The sequence below is a fragment of the Hakea prostrata genome, chromosome 1 (genome assembly GCF_041222555.1).
Source record: "Hakea prostrata isolate BN-2017 chromosome 1, UWA_Hpros_2, whole genome shotgun sequence".
Classification (NCBI taxonomy): Eukaryota; Viridiplantae; Streptophyta; class Magnoliopsida; order Proteales; family Proteaceae; genus Hakea; species Hakea prostrata.
This window is the reverse complement of record NC_142600.1, coordinates 21,474,500-21,494,689: the sequence shown is the minus strand read 5'-3', so window position 1 is coordinate 21,494,689 and position 20,190 is coordinate 21,474,500. Positions and strand designations below refer to the sequence as shown.

At 40.4% G+C, this 20,190-nt stretch overlaps 1 protein-coding gene across 3 annotated transcripts in view; it reads left to right on the top strand.

Moving 5' to 3' along the window:
• The window catches only part of LOC149028241 (serine/threonine-protein kinase CTR1-like), a 37,828-nt gene that overhangs the window by 15,399 nt on the left and 2,239 nt on the right, over nucleotides 1-20,190 (top strand). For all 3 annotated transcript variants that reach the window (XR_016175693.1, XR_016175691.1, XM_089169540.1), the window contains exons 8-14: nucleotides 9,022-9,090; nucleotides 9,236-9,336; nucleotides 9,499-9,583; nucleotides 10,341-10,439; nucleotides 11,974-12,042; nucleotides 12,140-12,271; nucleotides 20,070-20,164. Coding sequence is in view for 1 of the 3 variants with exons in the window: in XM_089169540.1 (XP_089025666.1) it covers nucleotides 9,022-9,090; nucleotides 9,236-9,336; nucleotides 9,499-9,583; nucleotides 10,341-10,439; nucleotides 11,974-12,042; nucleotides 12,140-12,271; nucleotides 20,070-20,164 (650 nt within the window). In the remaining 2 variants the exon portion in view is untranslated. The remainder of the gene's footprint in view (nucleotides 1-9,021; nucleotides 9,091-9,235; nucleotides 9,337-9,498; nucleotides 9,584-10,340; nucleotides 10,440-11,973; nucleotides 12,043-12,139; nucleotides 12,272-20,069; nucleotides 20,165-20,190) is intronic.

Sequence of the window (20,190 nt, the reverse complement as noted above, 5' to 3'; positions counted from 1 at the left end):
CCAAATTCCTTACGAACAAATCCAACCTTCTCAACTAGTTATTTTGGTCATCGCAGGGAAATCCAAAAATTGATGATTATCCCAATGTTGACCTGTTTGGACTTACCTGTCATATAACATCCTGGGAGAATTGGATCCTAGTTGATCTCCTATTGATCTTGGACTACATAAGGTCAACATGAAATGCAGACTTGGTGATAGGCTCTATGGTGGCTTTCACACAACGAGAACTAGGAACAAGAAGATAGGGGAAGGGGATCACATAGTAGAAAAAAAGGGGGGGGGGATGGAGAGTGCAGAATCTAATTCTCAGATAACTCTCAAACTTCTATTTCAATTCACTCTAGCAATTCCTAGCTTACAAATCAATATATAAAGGAAATAATAAGACTCCTACTATGACTATAACAACTTGAATAACTCAACTATGATTCTTAACTCTCTTGAACAAAAAACTAAAACTAAAACACTGAAATAATTTTTAAAAGATAAACTCTTGTTGGACGAAAACCCAATGGACTGGTTCTTTTTGGGGCCGTTTAACCAGTCTTGGGATTCCAAGGTTATCAAGGCAGCAAGGTGGTTGGGGTACTGCTTTTGTGCCTTGGCAATAAGGAGGCTGCCAAGGCGGTGTCATGGCGACCAGGGTGTTTTAGTATACGTTTTCTAATGCCACTATTTTACCCCCAAAAAAAAAAATCAAAAGAGGAATGAAATCAGGAAATTTAATAACAGATCAACAATAAAGAATAACAAGAAAAGAACCAAGGGAGCTGCTGTTTGACATGCGTACTCGAATGGAAGGGCTGTTTAACTGGAATTTTAATAACAGTTTAATAATACTCGAATGGAAGCATGCATACCTGAATGAATGAATGAAGAACAAGAAAAGGAGATGCTGTCTAGCATTACAAATGTACTGTAAAGAAGGAAGAACAAGAAAATAACCCAAAAAAAGAAGGGAAAAACAATACCTTGAGCTGTTTACTACAGAACAGAGGTGCTGAGTCTTGGTTTTTCACACAACTACAGAACAAAGCTGCTTGTCACGGCCTTAGTTCTTGACTAAACCAACCGTGCCGGCACTGAGCACTTACTTGCACTAAGTCAGCCTAAAACCCAACTAGAGAGAGTAGAAGAAAGCTTAGAGCTCAAAGAGAACCTTGAGAGAACTTGTATTGATCACTTGTTTGATGCTTTGTACAAATGAGGCCCTCCCCTATTTATAGGTGAGGTAGGATACAATGAATGGTTATGATCTTGTACAAGTGTCTATAATCTAATGGTTAAGAACACTCTAGTGGATCTCGATATTTCTAGGGACATTTCTAGATACAAAATATTTTCTAGATGTAGATTCCTCTAGAATTTCCCTCCTTTCTAGGATTTGGGCTAAGTGTAGCCCATTAGTATCATTTCTAAGTTGGGCTAGCCCATGTGTGGCCCATTAATATTATACCATTGGGCCTATGATAAATTGGGCCGTGTCATTCTCCCCCCGCCTATTCCATCGACGTCCTCGTCGTGTTTTCATTGTGGAACCTCCTTATATCTTGAAACTGCCACAATGCGTTTTTTGGTTCCCAACTTGCTTCGCTCTCGGGCAATCCCTTCCACTTCACCAAATACTCTCGACTCGGAGGCACCCCACGTTTGCGCATTACTCGATCTGCTATTATATGTTCTGCCTCCTTGTCATAGGATGTCGTTATGCTCGTAGGTGCCCTTGTAGAAGTCCCACGACTAGGATCCTCCGCATCTCCTTGGTAAGGCTTCAACATACTTGCATGGAAGACATGATAGATCTTGAGCTTTGGTGGGAGGTCTAGTTGGTAGGAAACCTTACCCACCTTCTTCACGATTTTGAACGGGCCTTCGTACCGACGGACCAGTCCTTTGTGCACCTTTCGCAAGGACTTGAATTGTTGGGGTAGTAACTTCACCATAACCATATCCCCTGTTTCGAAGTTTGCGGGTCGTCTATCCTTGTCGGCCCACTTCTTCATCTTCTTTGTGGCTTTGTCTAAGTATGACTTAGCCACATCCAACCTTTCTTGCCACTCCTTGGCGAACTTGTAGGCTAAGGGGCTCTTTCCCGTATAATCTGTCACTATAGTGTGCGGGGTTAACGGTTGTTGCCCCGTGGCTATCTCGAATGGGCTTTGGTTTGTGACCTCGCTTCTTTGGAGATTGTATGAAATCTGAGCGACATCAAGCAACTTGGCCCAATCTCGCTGGTTGGCACTCCAAGGCCCGCCCGGTTGCCGGCCCCCCCCTCCGTTTGGGGATGAGCTTGGAGCCCGGTGCCCCCTCTGGGGCCGCGTATGATTGATTGTGGCACCCCCCAATACTTGACCACATTCTTTAGGAATAGCCTAGCTGCTTCTTCCGCTGTGCAATCCCTTGGTGCTGCCACAAATGTGCCATATTTGGATACCCGATCTACCACCACCATGATTGACCCACATCCTTCGGACTTAGGTAGAGCGCTGATGAAGTCCATAGATACACTCTCCCAAGCACAACTTGGTGTAGGCAATGGTTCCAACAATCCCCGTGGTGGTTGTTGCTCCACCTTGTCTTGTTGGCACACAAGACAAGTCCTTACATAAGCCTCAACATCATCTCACATCTGAGGCCAATAGTAAGCCGCCTCCAACAATGCACGGGTGCGTCTTTGCCCTGGGTGGCCGGCCCATTTGGTGTCGTGGCATTCATGGATAAGGTTCCTCCTTAGGTTGTTCCATTTAGGAACAAAGATCCTCTTCTTCTTGGCATAAAGAACACCATCTTCCTCCCAAAACCGCCTTGTTTTGCCTTCCTTGGCTAGGGTGAGCAAACTCTTAGCCATATGGTCGTGCTCATACCCCTCCTTGATAAGGCTCAACAATTCTACTTCCGGTTGGCTAAGAGATGCCAACTCCGCTTTTCGACTTAGTGCGTCGGCCACCTCATTTGCCTTTCCGGGTTTATACTCAAAGGTGAAGTCAAATTCCGCTAGGAAATCTTGCCACCTAGCTTGCTTCGGACTTAACTTCTTTTGGGTTTGGAAGTAACTCGTAGCCACATTATTCGTCTTCACCACAAACCTCGATCCCAACAAGTAGTGTCGCCATGTTCTTAGGCAATGCACAATTGCAGTCATCTCCTTCTCGTGTATGGTATAACATCGCTCCGTTTCATTGAGCTTGCGACTCTCGTATGCAATAGGGTGTCTTTCTTGCATTAATACCCCTCTAATTGCAAAAGTTGGACGCATCCGTTTGTACCTCGAACGGCTTGTCATAGTCCGGCAACGCAAGCACTGATTCTTCCATTACCTCCTTCTTTAAATCATCAAAGGCGTCTTGGCAAGCGTCGGACCACTCCCACACCTTGTTCTTTAGTAGATCTGTGAGTGGAGCTGCCCTCTTGGAGTATCCCGCAATGAGTAGTTTATAAGGCCTAGAAAAGACCTCAACTCGCCAACCTTAGTAGGTGCCTCCCATTCCCGAATTGCTTTCACCTTGCTCCCGTCCATTCTCAACGTTCCGCCCCCTACCTTATGACCTAGGAACATCACCTCTTCTTGTGCGAATTCACACTTCTCCTTCTTCACATATAGTTGGTTCTCCTTTAGGGTTTGAAGAACCAACCTTAGATGTTGTACATGTTCCTCCAATGTGTTACTATAGATGACAATGTCATCCAAGTACACGACCACGAACTTGTTGAGGTAAGGGTGAAATATCTTGTTCATGAGGGTGCAAAATGTGGCTGGTGCATTGGTGAGGCCAAAGGGCATTACTAAGAACTCGTATGCCCCATATCGAGTCACGCAAGTAGTCTTCGGTTCGTCACCCTTCGCGATGCGGACTTGGTAATACCCGGACCGCAAGTCTAGCTTGGTGAAGTATCTTGCACCGCCAAGCCTATCAAAGAGATCGTTAATCAAAGGAATGGGATATTTGTTTTTGATAGTTACCTTGTTGAGTGCCTTATAGTCGATGCATAGCCTCAACGACCCGTTATGCTTTCGTTGGAACTACACTGGTGCTATATGGTGCCTTCGACGGTCGGATGTAGCCTGCATCCAATAGCTCCTTGAGTTGCTTCCTTAGTTCCTCCAACTCCGGCGGGGACATCTTATAAGGTGCCATTGTTGGTGGTTTGGCACTCGGCTCCAACTCGATTGCATGATCCACCTCCCTCATTGGTGGTAGTCTTTTGGGTAGCTCCGGGGGCATCACGTCCTTGAACTCTTCTAGAGTTCTCTCGATCTCCCTTGGTATGGCTGCCTTGGGGACATCCTCCTTGCCTTCCAAGAGTGCTGCCAAATAGGTGACTTGCCCCTTTTTGACTCCCTTCTCCAGTTGCATGGCCGAAAGAAGTTTCGGCCCCTCCTTAGTCCCTTGTACCGTCGGGACCATACATGGTGCTCCTTCCTCCATGATGCACACATTGCTTATGAATGGCATGGGTACGGCCTTGACCCGTCTCATGAATTCCATGCCAAGCACCAATTCGAAGTCATCCATTGTCACGACTGACAAATCCACGGAGCCTTTCCATGCCCCAATCGTCATCTTGACTCCCTTGGCAACTCCCTCGATAGGGCGTGCCTTCGAGTTGACTGCTTTAAGGCTTCCTCTTTCCTTGCTCGTTTTAAGCCCCAAACGCTTTGCCTCCTACGTTGAGACAAAAGTTGTGTGTTGCCCCGTATCAACCATGGCCCTTGCCACCTTGCCGTTGATACGCGCCTCCACGTACATCAACCCTTTTGGCGATGTAGGAGCTTTGTACTCCTTGGCCTTGATGGCGCCAACCTGCCGCAACGATCCCACGTGCACCTCCTCTTCATCCTGGTCTTCGAGTAGTGCACTTAGGGCCTTCCGTTTTGGACAATCCCTAGCCCAATGTGGTCCATCACAAAGGAAGCACTTGTCTTTGGGTTGGAATTTCTTCTTCTTTTCTTGCTTGCCACCTTCCTTGTTCGGAGAGGACTTATTCGTGCCTTCCTTTGTGTTGTCGATCTTCGACCCCTTCTGTCCCCCACCTTTGCCATTATTGCTCTTCTTGGCCTTAAACTCGTCTCTTCTAAACTCTATCAAGGACTCCGCTGCTGCTATAGCCGTCGCAAGACCTTGCACGCCTCGACGTTGTAGCTCTTGCGAGGCCCAATTTTGGAGCCCATCCATGAAGTCGAAGAGAATTTCTTCTTCGGTCATACTCAGGACCTCCAACATGAGCGTCGAGAACTCCTTCACGTAGTCCCGAATCGACCCTATGTGCTTTAGTCTTTTGATGCTCTTTCGGCCCAAGAATGCAGCATTCTCCGGGTAAAATTGCTTCTTAAGCTCCTTCTTGAAGTCTTCCCATGTGTCTATGGTGCACGTACCTCTTTGCATGTCGTTGTACCTTCGTCTCCACCATAGGGCTGCGGTTTCGGTGAGGTAGAGTTGCACGGTCTTGATCTTGGTAAACTCATCCTCCATCGACGTAGCTTCGAAATACCGCTCCATGTGCCATAGGAAGTTGTCAACCTCCCGAGCATCTCTTGTTCCCTCGAATGCTTTGGGCTTTGGCACCTCCACCCTTGGTGCTTCACGCCACACATTCCCTCCAGTTGTGGTTCTCCTGCACGTTGCTACCTCTCTACTCAATTCGTGCACACGAGCTTCCACCGCGGCGATCCTTTCCACCACTTGGGTTTGAAGGGCCTCAAACTGTTGTTGTTGTTTGTGCTCCATGGTGTTGAGAGCACCCAATAGGAACTCCTTGAGCTCGTCCATCTAGTCATCAAGCTCCTCGGTCCTTTGCTCCCCAACGTCGAGGCGTTCCCTTGCCTCGGCCATTGCCAACTCTACTCGTGTTAGACGTGGCTCCATAGTAGCACCAAATTCAACGGACCTCTCCTTGCCCTTACGCCTATCCTTGGTGGTGTGGGTCTCCCTCCCATGGATTAGCTCGCCTTGTGCACCATTGAATGTCTCGGACTCGCTCGTCATTGTGTCTTCCCACACGCTTGACACACCCAACCGAAGCTCTGATATCACAAATGTCACAGCCTTAGTTCTTGACTAAACCAACCGTGCCGACACTTAGCACTTACTTGCACTAAGTCAGCCTAAAACCCAACTAGAGAGAGTAGAAGAAAGCTTAGAGCTCAAAGAGAACCTTGAGAGAACTTGTATTGATCACTTGTTTGATGCTTTGTACAAATGAGGCCCTCCCCTATTTATAGGTGAGGTAGGATACAATGAATTGTTATGATTTTGTACAAGTGTCTATAATCTAATGGTTAAGAACACTCTAGTGGATTTAGATATTTCTAGGGACATTTCTAGATACAAAATATTTTCTAGATGTAGATTCCTCTAGAATCTCCCTCCTTTCTAGAATGTGGGCTAAGTGTAGCCCATTAGTATCATTTCTAAGTTGGGCTAGCCCATGTGTGGCCCATTAATATTATACCATTGGGCCTATGATAAATTGGGCCGTGTCATGTTGCTGCTATCACAGCGTTGGAGAATGGAGAAGGAATTCAAAAAAGGGTTGCAGGGGCCAACAGCTACTCGCATGGGCTGCTTTTGCTTAACTGAAGAATAGAAGAAGAGTCGACTGGATGGAGAAGAACACCTCTGCAGTTCTGCAATTTGGACTCTAGAGAAAAGGGTAGTCGAATAGTCTCTACTCAATGAGAAAGAAAGCCCTCTTTCAATTAGGTTTTGATATTTTTTTTTCCCCTTTTAATCTCAATGATCACATGCTTTACATGGGATTATTACCTATATTATATATCTTTATTTACAGAGTTTTTTAATCCAGAATATATTTTGGGTAATTTTCATCTGGACCCCTTGAGGTTTGGTCTATCATTTTTAGTCCAAAAAATTGAGACTTTGCATCTGCCTCCCTTGTGCTATAGAAAAAGTCAATTTAAGGACAATTTATCGTTTCCATGACCAATTTACCCTTATTCTTTTTATTTTTTGGGTAATTTTCATTTTGACCCCCTGAGGTTTGGTTTGTCATTTTTAGTCCAAAAAAATTGAGACTTTGCATTTGCCTCCCCTGTGCAATAGAAAAAGTCAATATAAGGACAAATTATCACTTTTATGACTAATTTGCCCTTATTCTTTCTTTTTTTTTTAATTAAATTTTTTTACATACACACCCCCACCTGCCATGAAACTCGTGACTCCCCTTTTAGTTCAAAAATTATAGAAAAGTCCTAAAATTCAAATAAATTTTAAAATATGACAAAAAATTACCTTATATGTTAAAATGACTCAAGTACCCCTTAGCTTAAACCCTATTTGCAAAGTAGAATCTTAGCCAAGATGGATGAAGAGATTCCCCCTTCACCCATCTTCTTCATTTCCCATTTGCTCAACTCAACCAAGGAGCAAACACCCATCTCCATTTAAGATTAATCTTTGTAAATAGGGTTTAAGCTAAGGGAAGGGGTAATTGAGGCATTTTAACATATAAGGATATTTTGGTCATATTTTAAAATTTATTTGAATTCTAGGACTTTTCTATAATTTTTGGACTAAAATGGGGAGTCACGAGTTTCATGGCAGGTGGGGGTGTGTATGTAAAAAATTTTAATTAAAAAAAAGAATAAGGGCAAATTGGTCACAAAAGTGATAATTTGTCCTTAAATTGACTTTTTCTATAGCACAGGGGAGGCAAATGCTAAGTCTCAGTTTTTTTGGAATAAAAATGACATAAACCAAACCTCAGGGGGTCCAGATGAAAATTACCCCAAAAAAAAAAAGAATAAGGGCAAGTTGGTCATAGAAACGATACTTTGTCCTTAAATTGACTTTTTCTATAGCAAAGGGGAGGCAGATGTAAAGTCTCAGCTTTTTCTGGACAAAAAATGACAGACCAAACCTTATGGGGTCCAGATGAAAATTACCCATATATTTTTATGTATATAATTTGATGGTTTTAAAAAAATCCCAAAGAAAAAAAATCTAGTTACAAAATGGTAAAAGTGACCGTGTTAGCACCTAGGAGGCAATAAAGCTCACAAGGCAGCACTACCTAGGTGATAAAGGAACCAATTTTTTGCATGTCAACAAAGCGCTTTAGCACCTAGGGGCCACCTTGTTGGGTGCCTTGATAACAAGGAGTGATTCTGCATCAACTCCTCTGAATAAAAATAGATTCTGACAAGTTCAGATGAGGTACAAGAATGCTGTATGAGTCAATTTGCTATAGGAGGTTCTACTGGCAATCTATTGATCTTGATGGATTGAAGATCTTTTGCTGGGAGGAATTTCATTTCAAGCCACCATATTGGAAGTAATATATATTCTCGCAACTATGATGCATGGTTTTCTTGTCATACAGCTACGAACGATGTCCCAAAATAATTTGTTGGACTTTTTGAAGAGGAACATCATACTGCACCTGATCAGTTAGTTACACCAATAGAATACACAAGGAAATACCTTTCATTCACCTTAAGGTTCATTCTCTGGATCATATCATAGAAAGGTTTGTTCTTTGGATCACGTCACAGAAAGGTTCAAACTTTATCACAGAAGAAATATTTCATCCATGCAAGAGTAACGTGAATGTTATTTCACTGAACAAGGAATGCATCATAAATAGGAACAATTGCTTCATGTTACAACTTTACCTGTAGAGGCTCAAGCCAAGAAAATGAGCAAATTACGGAAAAGCACTAACCAGTTCTGTGCATATCAAGAGAAGAAATGGAAAAGAATAGAGGAACAAAGAGAGGCTGATTGATTTGGCTTCCATAACCCTGAACAAAGAGCAAAGAGTTATATCTATGAAGTAAAAATAAAGTCAAGTTACAATGAACTCTTTAGTGTGTGAGTTATTACTCATATGTCCCTCAAGTAAAACAAATACAAGAAACCACTAAACATCCTCTGTCGTGCATAAACTTATAAAAAGGTTCAATGCTTGCTCCATGATCTTTTTCATGTTGGGTAGTTATCCCATGGTCTTGGCACTAAACATTGTGGTAGCATTTATATAAACATTTTATAATGTCAGGATGTTGCTGTGAAGATTCTTATGGAACAAGATCTCCATGCAGAGCGCTTCAAAGAATTCTTAAGAGAGGTATGTCTGAGATTACTGTTATGCTTTACGTAAATGACAGTTTCTTGTTCGTTTAGTTTGACGAATTATGGTTCCATTTTATGTTTTTTCGGCTGATAATGGGTTTTGAATTGTAGTTTCTCATTCTTTCTTTTTTTCTTATTAGGTTGCAATAATGAAACGACTACGACATCCAAATATCGTTCTTTTCATGGGTGCTGTTACGCAGCCTCCGAACTTGTCCATAGTCACAGAATATTTGTCAAGGTTTCTCTCTGAGATTTTATTTTTAGATATTTTGCTTTCTTCCTCTAACCTTTCCTGCCCAAAATGAGAGAGAAAAATATAGCACATTTTCTGTCATCAGTTTAGATATAAGGATAGTTTCTGTTTGACGAAATAATAATGACTATTGGCTTTGAATTGCAGGGGTAGTTTATACAGGTTATTGCATAGACCGGGTGCAAGAGAAGTTTTGGATGAAAGGCGTCGGTTGAATATGGCATATGATGTGGTATGTCTTTGTAAGGTGCCATCTTGTGTATAGTGGTAGAAAGTGGAATATTTTGGATTTTGGCTGCTTCTTTCATTGATTATTCCAGTAGTCCGGTAGTCACATTACTACATTTTAGCCTGAAACTTCAAGGAACCCTAATTAAGCATCTCTTAACATTTCTGATCCTTTAGACTGTAAAACACATACCTGAAGTGGTTATTTTGTTGCAGATCCAAGGTTGCTAGTGTACAGCATACCATGCTGTGTACTTTGTCTAGTATAATCTATTCTACAAATAATTCAGAACTAGAACACACAAAATTCAATTAGAATAATTAAAATATGCATTAGGAATGAAAAGAAATCATGTAATAGTCCCAAACACTTTCTTCCACAGGTTATTTGGCCAAAAATACCAAACCTGGGGGTTTTTTGACCTTCCCCCTCTTATTGTCACAACCAACAAAATGTGCAAATTGGGTTGATGTCTACCGAAATAGTGTTTTCTATGCATTGGTTTGAAGTGACTATTACTCCAGAATTTCAGCTGGAGCTGCCAAAAATTTGATTGAAACGTTGCATACCTACTAGTAAGTTGGACCTATATATGTTTAAGTGTTGACATTTTCACAATTGCTGGAACTGTCAAAAATTTGATTAAAATGTTGCATACTTAGTAAGTTGGACCTATATATGTTTAAGTGTTGACGTTTTCACAATCGCAGCTTATTTTTTTGGGGTTTCATTTTTATATTATTCTATTTGTGTGTTATAGGCAAAGGGAATGAATTATCTTCACCGCCGTAATCCCCCCATTGTTCATAGAGATTTGAAGTCTCCAAATCTTTTGGTGGACAGAAAATATACTGTCAAGGTAAGAATTAGTTTGCTCTTTTACTTGACAGGCTGGCTATCCCTGCTTGATCACTGATATTGGATTAAGCTGGAGAATTCTTAAATTTCTGTTTGGTTGGATTCACTCATAATAATTTCTTATTGGATCCATTTGGAGAAAGTTTACGTTTCTGATTCTGTTGAAGATTGTGCTAGCTTCCGATTTATATTTGGATGCCTCCTTAAGAATTTTATTTTCTTCTAGTTCATTCCTTAATTGATGCAAAAATCTAGTCCAGCATGTTCTAGTTTATAGCACATCATTTTGTTGCATCCACCTCTTGTATGGCAATCAGCATTTTTTGTTGATTCATAGTTGTGCACCTTTCTAACTGGAGCTGTTCCTACGGTTCCAGCAGCATTTCTAGTTAACTCCAAGTTAGTCCAAACATTGATAGGCTAAATGCATATTATCATTGAAGTTCTAAGATTTATACGATTGTTTTGATGCCTATTGAGCATAATTTCTCCTCCAAAACCATATCCAAATGTAATGTGTAAATTTTGTATTGGTTATGTTTCTCAGAGAATTAAAATAGGATGGATGAAGTGAAGAGGTGTGTCTGGTGTTTTATGTGATCGATGCATTCCCTGAAAACTCGAGGAGAATTTTCTAGGATGGTTGTATAACCGGCTAGAATGTATGGTGCAGTGTGTTGGGCTGTCAAGAAGCATCATGTAGATATGCTCAATGTAGCGGAAATGAGGATGTTAAGATAGATGAGTGGAAAAACTAGGGAGGATAAATTAAGAATTGATCATATTCATATTAGAGCTGGTTTGAGCGTGTCCTTGATTGATGATAAACTATGAAAAAGTCATTTGTGGTCTCACGCCCATGTTCAACAGAGATGCCCAGCCCACATATGGAGGAGTGATTTAATCTGGATTGAAGGACTAACAGAACTAGGGGCAGACTGAAGATAACCTTAGGAAAATTGGTGAGAAATGATATGCATGCTTAGGCTTTGGATCCAGTGTGGCCTTGAATAGATTTGATTGGAAGGTAAGGATCAATGTAGCCGGCCCCATTTAGTTGGGATAAGGCTGTGATGTTGTTTTACACTGTCCATTTCTCATCCTTCTTTGATTGAGGACATCCCATGAAGTTTCAATAGCTGTGTATTGACAAAACAGTTGTGGATTGGCCTTCTTTTTGTTTAAAGAAGGAGGGGGGGGGGGGTGGGGGTTGTCATGGTCTTGAGAACAAAAGGTCCGTGTGTTTAAGGTATGAGAGATAAGTTGAGGTGAAGAAGGGACTCAAATGGAATGTGAAATTTAATGTTTAAAGAAAAAATAATAATAATTTTTGTTTGACAGAAGTGAAGAATAAATAAAGGGTAGCTTTATCCAGATTGCTTTGGGGATTCCCTTGCACTAGGACCATGTGTCCGCAAAAATTCCAAAATTTCTTCCCTTCTACTCCATATGTTTTAAAATTTTGTTCTGCATCAAAAATTTTCTTCTTCTTTTGTTTCCTGTTACCATCTTAATTGTATTTACTATTTACCCAGGTATGCGATTTTGGTCTTTCTCGTTTGAAGGCAAACACATTTCTCTCATCTAAATCAGCAGCAGGAACAGTAAGTACTTCAAATTTAATATTTCTTGGTATCCTATTAGTCACTTGCATTTTCTGGACACTGGATGTTAACTTAGCTTCTTTTCCTGCTAATTTAGCCTGAGTGGATGGCCCCTGAAGTTCTTCGTGATGAGCCATCAAATGAAAAGTCGGATATTTACAGCTTTGGAGTAATCTTGTGGGAACTTGTGACATTGCAACAACCTTGGAGTAACTTAAATCCAGCACAGGTTTGTTCTTTGATTCCTTATTCAGATACACTTGAAAAGATGGTAGGAAAATATTCTATATACAATAGCTACTTCATCTTGGTTAAGAAAGACTATTGGGAAAGTGTGTTTCTCGGGTTTAGATAACTAGCTGGACTTGGTTTATCATTAGGAACTGATATAATGGTGATGCAGATAACAAACATGATTGAGCTTGTTTTATGGGAAATGGTTGGGCTATGTATCTGTTTGGCCTTTGGTCCTATCAACATATGATGGTCATCTCTATTTGCCATCTCAACTAGGTCAACATTCTTGAGAGATCTCGGCTACATAAAGTTTGTTCTTTTTTTTCTTTTGGGGGTGGGGGGGGGTTTGTGTATCAATGTTTTGGTGGGTGAATGCGCATAGCTGGTTTTTAAGGGGAGACTATGCCAATACTAATATACATATTTAAGCTTTCAAATTGGGAGAAAACACACACAATTTAGCGGTTTGATTGCACCAATTCCCTCTTCTTCCCACCTCAGCATTTCTTAGCCTTCCTCTTTGTATTACCCTTTTGGATTGCCCAACGGCCGACCTTATTAGCCACCCTTCCAACCCCCTATGCATATTCTGAAGGTGCAACTCTAGCATCCCACCCTAAAACTGTTCCTATTTGGCTTACTGACTCTCTGACCATGCAAAGATCCAACCTTTGAGTTCAGAGATAGAGGATGATGTTTCCCAAAGAATTAAAATAGGGTGGATGAAGTGGAGAGGTGCATCTGGGGTCTTGTGTGACAGCGTATTCCATTAAAGCTTATAGAAAAATTTTACAGGACCGTTGTTCGACCAGCTATGATGTACGGTGCAGAGTGTTGGACTGTTAAAAAGAATCATATAGATAAACTCAGTGTAGCAAAATTAGAATGCTAAGATGGATGAGTGGCAAAACTAGGAAAGATAAGAGAAGGAATGATCATATTAGAGTTGGTTTGGGAGTTGCTCCCGCAAGTGATAAGCTTTGAGAAAGTCATTTGAGGTAGCACGACCACTTTCAACGGAGATCTATAAATGCCCCTGTACGGAGAAGTGATATAATCGAGATTGAAGGGTCTAGAAGAGCTAGGGGTAGACCTAAGATAACCTTAAGAGAAGTGGTGAGAAAGGATATGCATAGTTTAGGCATTGTATCTAGCATGGCCTCAAACAGAACTGATTGGAAAGCAAGAATCCTTGTAGCCTCCCCATTTAGTTGGGATAAGTCTTGTTGTTGTGTTCTTTGCTCTGGCAGACTGGCACTCTTGATCCTGACTTGGGCACTAAATTGTGGTTTTCTGATCCCTATTTTGGGTTCTTTTTTTTGGCTTTGATTGGCTGCCCTCCCCACCCCCCACCCCCAACATGTGCATTTTGTCATTGTTGTCCTGGTTTTGTGGCTTTAGTCTTTTATGGCCTGCCTCTTTATTTGTTGAGCTTGACCGCACTTTTGGTGGTGCCATTGAGTTTGTTTCCCTCCTGTTCCTTTCTTCTCCTTTAGGTAATGAAATTAATAATTATTTATTCTAAGAAAAACAAAAAAATGCAACATTGGTTGGCAATAAAGGCCGAACCCTCATTGTCAACCTGTAATATTGCAGATATCACGCATAATTTGAAACTTCAATTGACTTTCAGGCATAATTGACAAGTAAATTTGGTGCTAAGTGACAAGTAAACATACATAAAGACATGGATGTTTCTTTTAGTCCAAACTACTCACAAAAGCAGATTCATCTCTAACTGTAGCTAAGTCAAAATATTATTGCATATGTTATACTTTCATCGTCATTGACACCATTCTACCAAGTGCCAAGCAATGAGTGAAGATGATGTAGAACCGGGACACTTTTAGAACCAGCCAAGGAACAAATCAGCTAGGATCAATTCCAACCAGTATTGGAGGCCAGCTCATACCAGCCAGCTGGTCCATCATGCTCCACAGTTTTGACCGGTCAGCCTAGACTGCTACAATGGGACAAAACATGAAGATGGGAGGCAAAAACACTGCTTATCTGAACAATGTCACAGCCTATTATTTGTCATATTGAGAATATTTTGGAGGATTTTGTGGGGCCTAAGATGAGATTACATGTAGATTTTATTCTTGGGAGATTTAGGACCTTAGTTTAGTTTTCTTAATTTAGTTTCTTTTTGGTAGTTTCTATTTTAATTATTTATGCATGTTTCTGAAATAAAGTCTACTAGTTTCCATTCTCCAAGAGATTCTAGTGTCACTAATTACTAATATAAACTCTACTAGTTTCTATTCTCCATGAGATTCTAGTGTCACTAATTACTAAGTTATTAGCTTGTATTCATTGTAAAGTTTTAGCCAAGCTATAAATAGGCCCTTTAATTGCAATATAGGACTGGACTTTAAAGAAATCAAATCTGCAGGCCATGTTGCCATGGCTAGGTGAGAAATGACATTCTTGTGTTTTGTATGAGATCTCATCTCAAGTCAACTAAGATTTAGGATTTTCTGAGTATTTCTTGATGAGATTTTAGGCTATCTGGGCCAAAAAATTGAGATCTTGGCAAGCTGGGGGGATTTCTTTTTGTAACTCGATGACCTAATTCGGTGGGTTATAGGGTCTTTTGGGGCTAAGACTTGTAATCTCTCACCTATTTTAGTCCTTCTAAACACAATGGTGGCCATGGATTGATGAACAAACAATTATATATTTGAGTTCCCTTTCAACCCTAAGTTTAAAACCCCTACGTTGAAAAGCACTCTTACAAAACCTGTTGTACACATCATATACTTATTATTTATGAACGCGTTAATGTTGAAAACTCAAAAAACTGTAATATGTTGTACATTACACTTGTTCGTTATCAATGTTGAAATTGCCACAATGAGCATAAATTACAATAAAATTCTGAGATAAACCAGGATGTCACAGAGATCTGAGATATTGGCCAGCTCTCATTGAGTTTTGGCCAAGATATATCCAAGATTTACTAAGGTATCTGAGATATTGTCGAGGAATCCAATATGCGAGATATGAGAGAGCTCTCAACGAGAATTGGTAAAATTTTCCTCTTGCAAGTCATAATCATCTCTCTTTGCTGAAAAAGTGAGATTTCTCGCATATTCTCGAACCACGCTTTGAGGTAGGCTACTACAATAGGCCTAAATTTTGGGTAGGGGGCTGGAATATAGGATCAAAGCGGGCCTTGGTCCAATGTTAAAGTTGCTCTGTTGTTCCAAATTGGTTTTAGGTTTGAGTTTGGAAACAACCTACCTACGAAAGCAAGGGCAAGGCTGTAGACATGTTAAGCCTCCCTAAACCACGAATTGTTAGAAGCCTCTTGCACTGAATATGCAGTTTTTGGTAGACTACATGATATACTTGATTTGGATTGCTGTATTCCATTATTTATTGTCTGATTAGATTCTTTTGTGGAAGTAGTAATTAATTATTTATCCCTAAAGGGAGGACCAAAAGGATGGAGAAAAAGCAAAAATTCCAAGGAGAAGAGAGGTCAAGGAGGAAGTTATAGGCAAATGTCTAAGCCTTGGGTAACAACAATTAGTCTGTTCCTCGGGTTCTACAAAAGGTTTAACTGGAGACCAAAAGGTGCTTGGAGCTAACATCATTGAAGATGGTTTTGCAAAACTGATCGAGAGGATTTGATTCGATAATCTTCAAAGCTTACACTCATGCCAAATATGGGAGGGTCCAACACCAAGTACAAGTTTATTGATGGTGTAAAAAATAGAGGGACCTAATGAGGTCAGCTAATACCAGTTGCTATCAAATTGTTGGGGGGGGGGGGGGGGGACCTGTTATGGAGCCAAATAGAAAGCTAAAGCTCTAATAAAATGGAGTTGGTGAAGGGATGAGAAAAAGATTATGGTCAATATTGTCGGCACTTGTTATACAACAATGTATACATGTAATAGTCATTTATGTAATGTTGTGACTAAGTTCTTGTACCCGACTTCTAAAATCACCAACATATTTTGTTGGGAGACCCGAATGACCAGATCCGTGAGATTTGTGATGGAAACGGCCTGTTAAAGGTCTATAAATATGTACCCTATGTTCTCGTATAGTCGTAATAGGTTTGTGAGATTTGGGATTTTCACCTTAGGGTTTTGGGTGAGAGTTTCTATAATGCTGCTCTAGTGGTTTGTTAGAGATCTCCATTATTTTATTTTCCTACACAGTGAAAGTTTTTTGTCCATGGACGTAGCACATTGTGTTCGTGTGTGAACCACGTTAAATCCCTATGTTTTTTTATTTTCTTTTTGTTTCTATTTGAGTTTTCTTGGTGTTCATTCTAGCTATTCATTTATTGATCTTGATTCATTATTCAATATAAATGTAGCTACATAATATTGGTTTTTACAACTAAGCAGATTAAAGGGTAATTGGCAAGAACAATGCTAAATTGGATGAGGTTTACAATATTTGGAGATCAAACCACTTGCGGTTCCCGTGAACTGACCAACCAATAGTTGAGGGCATAAAAGTGCCATGAACACCTAATGGCTTAAGCCGGTGCTCCCATTTCTTCGTTGACCCATCATGCAAAAGGTATGCCATTTGAGTGAGTGCCTGCCGGCTCGTTGCTCCGCTCCTTCGACTGATTATTTGCATAGGATCTCAGGTTCTCTATTGCACTCCCTAAATAGGTGCGCTGCCTTGTTAGCATTCCTCTTGATGTTCACATCTTTTGGGGGAGGATCGCATCCAAAACAAAAGGCCACTTGTCTTTAACCCTTTTAGAAACTGATTTTTTGGTTTGCGAGAGCCACCTAGAAGTTCTCTATCTCATTTCCAGCTTGTCAAGTGGAGCCTTTAGAACTTGACTCCACAAGGGATAAAGGATTGAAAGTAATGGGTAGAAGGTTTGCACCCGCACCGGCACGCCTTGAATCACTCACAGTCTATACTATGTCGCGAGTAAAGTCCAATGCAAGGAACTCAAGTTTCTTTGCATGATAGTGGGTTGGTCAATGAAAGAGACTTGTGTCCAGGGTCCTATGTGATCGACCAATATTTTTAAAGCTCAAAGGAAAATTATTTACAACCAGCTACGATGTAAGGTGTAAAGTGTTGGGCTGTTAAGAAGAATCATATGGATAGAATCAATGTAGCAAAAATGAGGATGCTCAGATAGATGAGTGGCAAAACTAGGTAGGATTGGAGCTGAAATGTGAGTAGCTCCAATAAATGATAGGCTACGTGAAAGTCGATTGAGGTGTCTTGGCCATGTTCAATGGAGGCCTTTAAATGCCTTGTGTGAAGAAGTGATTTAATCCATATTGAAGGAGTTAGAAGAACTAGGGGCAGTGTGACTCGAATCGAGGGATGAGGGGTAGCTATTGCTGGTGGTACAGCTTTGAAAATAAAAACTTATAGCAAAAGCCCTTAGCCATTGTGAATTGTCTCACCAATTGCTTCCTTGTTCTCTTTTACAAAGCAAGTTACTCATCCTCTTGACTAAAATCTAAGTCAGCTGCAATTATAACAGGAAGGGTTTCATTGGTGTCCTAAAAAGCGTACTTGAGATTTGAAGACATGGGCTTCAAATTAAGCTGTGGGGCCTCAATTCATGGCGCGGAAAAGAGACTAGTCTCTCAATTGGCTTTGAGGAGTGGAGCTTTACGATGTTAAAGGAAAAATCACTTTCCTCTTTTTTGTCATCCAACTCTTTCCTGTATTCCATGAATCCTCCATCAAAATCAATTTCAAAATCAGTATGAGTAGATACTGGAAAACAATATAACATGTTAACATTCTCATACAAATTGGGTTGCTTACCCAATCTAAAAATATTGGAATCCACAGAGGTAGTCCCAGAAGATAATTTCATTAGACCATCCTTACAATTAATCAATGCATTGCTAGTTGTAAGAGATGGCATACCAACTATCACAGGTATTTGGTCTTTAAACTTAAAAAGCAGGTTGGATGTCCATAATCGTAAAGTCTATAAGGAAGACAAACTTACCCACTTCAATCAAAACATCCTTAATCATGCCCTTAACGAATTTTGACTGATCTATCCAACAATTGGAGTGTGAGGGAAGTCGGTTTAAGTTTTTCTAGTTCTAATTTTTGGTACATTAAAAAGGGTAATAGATTGAAACTAGCATCTAGGTCAAGAATTACATGTTCAATTTTAGTCGTTTTATACGTGAGATGGTAGGGATCCAAGATCCTTGTACTTAACCATAGCTTGGTGGGACAAAATAAAACTCACATTGGCCATCAAGAATGCCTTTTTAGGCACATTGGCTGTCCTCTTCTGTGTGAATAAGTCTTTAAGCACTTTATCATAAGCAGGAACCTGTAAAATAGCGTCTCGCAAAGGAGTATTACTTGAACTTATTCAATAGCAATTAGAATCCTGTCTATGCAGGCTGACTTTTTATTGTTGATGAGTCCTTTGGGGGAAGTTTCATAAACATAGTCTCTCTCTCTCTCTCTCTTTCACGAATATCTCTTCAGGTTCCCGAGATGAACCTTGAATGGGAAGAAGTGCGTCACTCACATCAATGGGTTGAGTCGGTTGACTGCTACGGGATTGTGGATTTCACGAGGATAGATTGTCTCATAGTCCATAGATACCCAAATCCATTTCTTAGAGCATAAATGGCACTGTATTGGTTTGAAGGCTCTGGATTAGGCCTGTAAACGGATTGGATTCGGCTTGGATACACTAGTATCCTAATCCAAATCCGATTAGCAAAACTGCTATCCAAATCCGGCAAAAATTTAGAAAGGGCATTCGATCCGAAACTTTATCGGATATCCGATAATAATCCAATCCGATAAACTATCCGATTATTGATTGGTGATTGTCATTTTTTAATATTTTTTATTTTAAATTTACAATTTCCAATTACCGATTACCGGTTTCCGAATCCGATTATCATCCATTTTTAAAGAAAAATATGTTAAATACTTTACTCTATATGGATAATTTTTTATCCGGATGTTATCCGATCCGATAAGCAATTATCCGAATCCAAATCCAGTTGCTTAGCAAACGGATATTTTCCGGTAAGAAAAATTCTGGATACGGATACCCTTAAATGAATACGAATGCGAATTCGGAGGCGGATTTTGGCTATCCATTTATAGGTCTACTCTGGATATGGTGGACCTTGTTGATTTCTTGGATTGGGATCTAGTTGAATAGGCATTTTACCTTTTTCTCTTTTATATGGGGCACTAGTAAGCTGAGAGATTTTCTTGTCCATATTGTGGTGGCATTATACACTAGTGCATTAGTCATGGAGGAGTAAAATTTTGTGCTCCCTCTTTTGGCGTTTCTTTCATTACTAAATGAATGAGATGATCTGAAATGGATTGGGCAGGGTTTTAAAAAATGAACTATTATAGATATTGATGAAGTTGATTTCTGGCATATGATGCACGAGTACTATAGTCTCTGGTATTTTGCTTTTTTCTTATTCTTACCTTGCTTCATTTTTGGTCTACAATAGATTATTTGCTAATCCAATTCAGTTTAAAGACAGAAATGATATTTATTGTTGTTTTTTATCCCCTTCTTTTTATTGGTTTTTTTTTTTTTTTTTTTTTTCTGAGGGGGGGGGGGGGGGTTGTGCAGAAGTGTGGAACCAAGTAGGGGGAAATTTCTCTCTCCCCCTGTGCTTACCCTCTATTTACTCTTTTCTCCCCTATCAGAAGGTTCACCTCTAATTGCTCTCCCTCTCCCCCCCCCCCCAACACCAAAAAAAAAAAAAATTGAACATAGTAAGTCACTTAATTTATAGAGTTGCTGTGAGACACCGATTCTCCTCTTGCAGGTGGTAGCGGCTGTTGGTTTTAAGGGAAAAAGGCTTGAATTCCCAAGCAACGTAAATCCTCAAGTCACTGCCTTAATTGAGGCTTGCTGGGCTGAGTGAGTAAAGTGGTCAATTTTCTTGA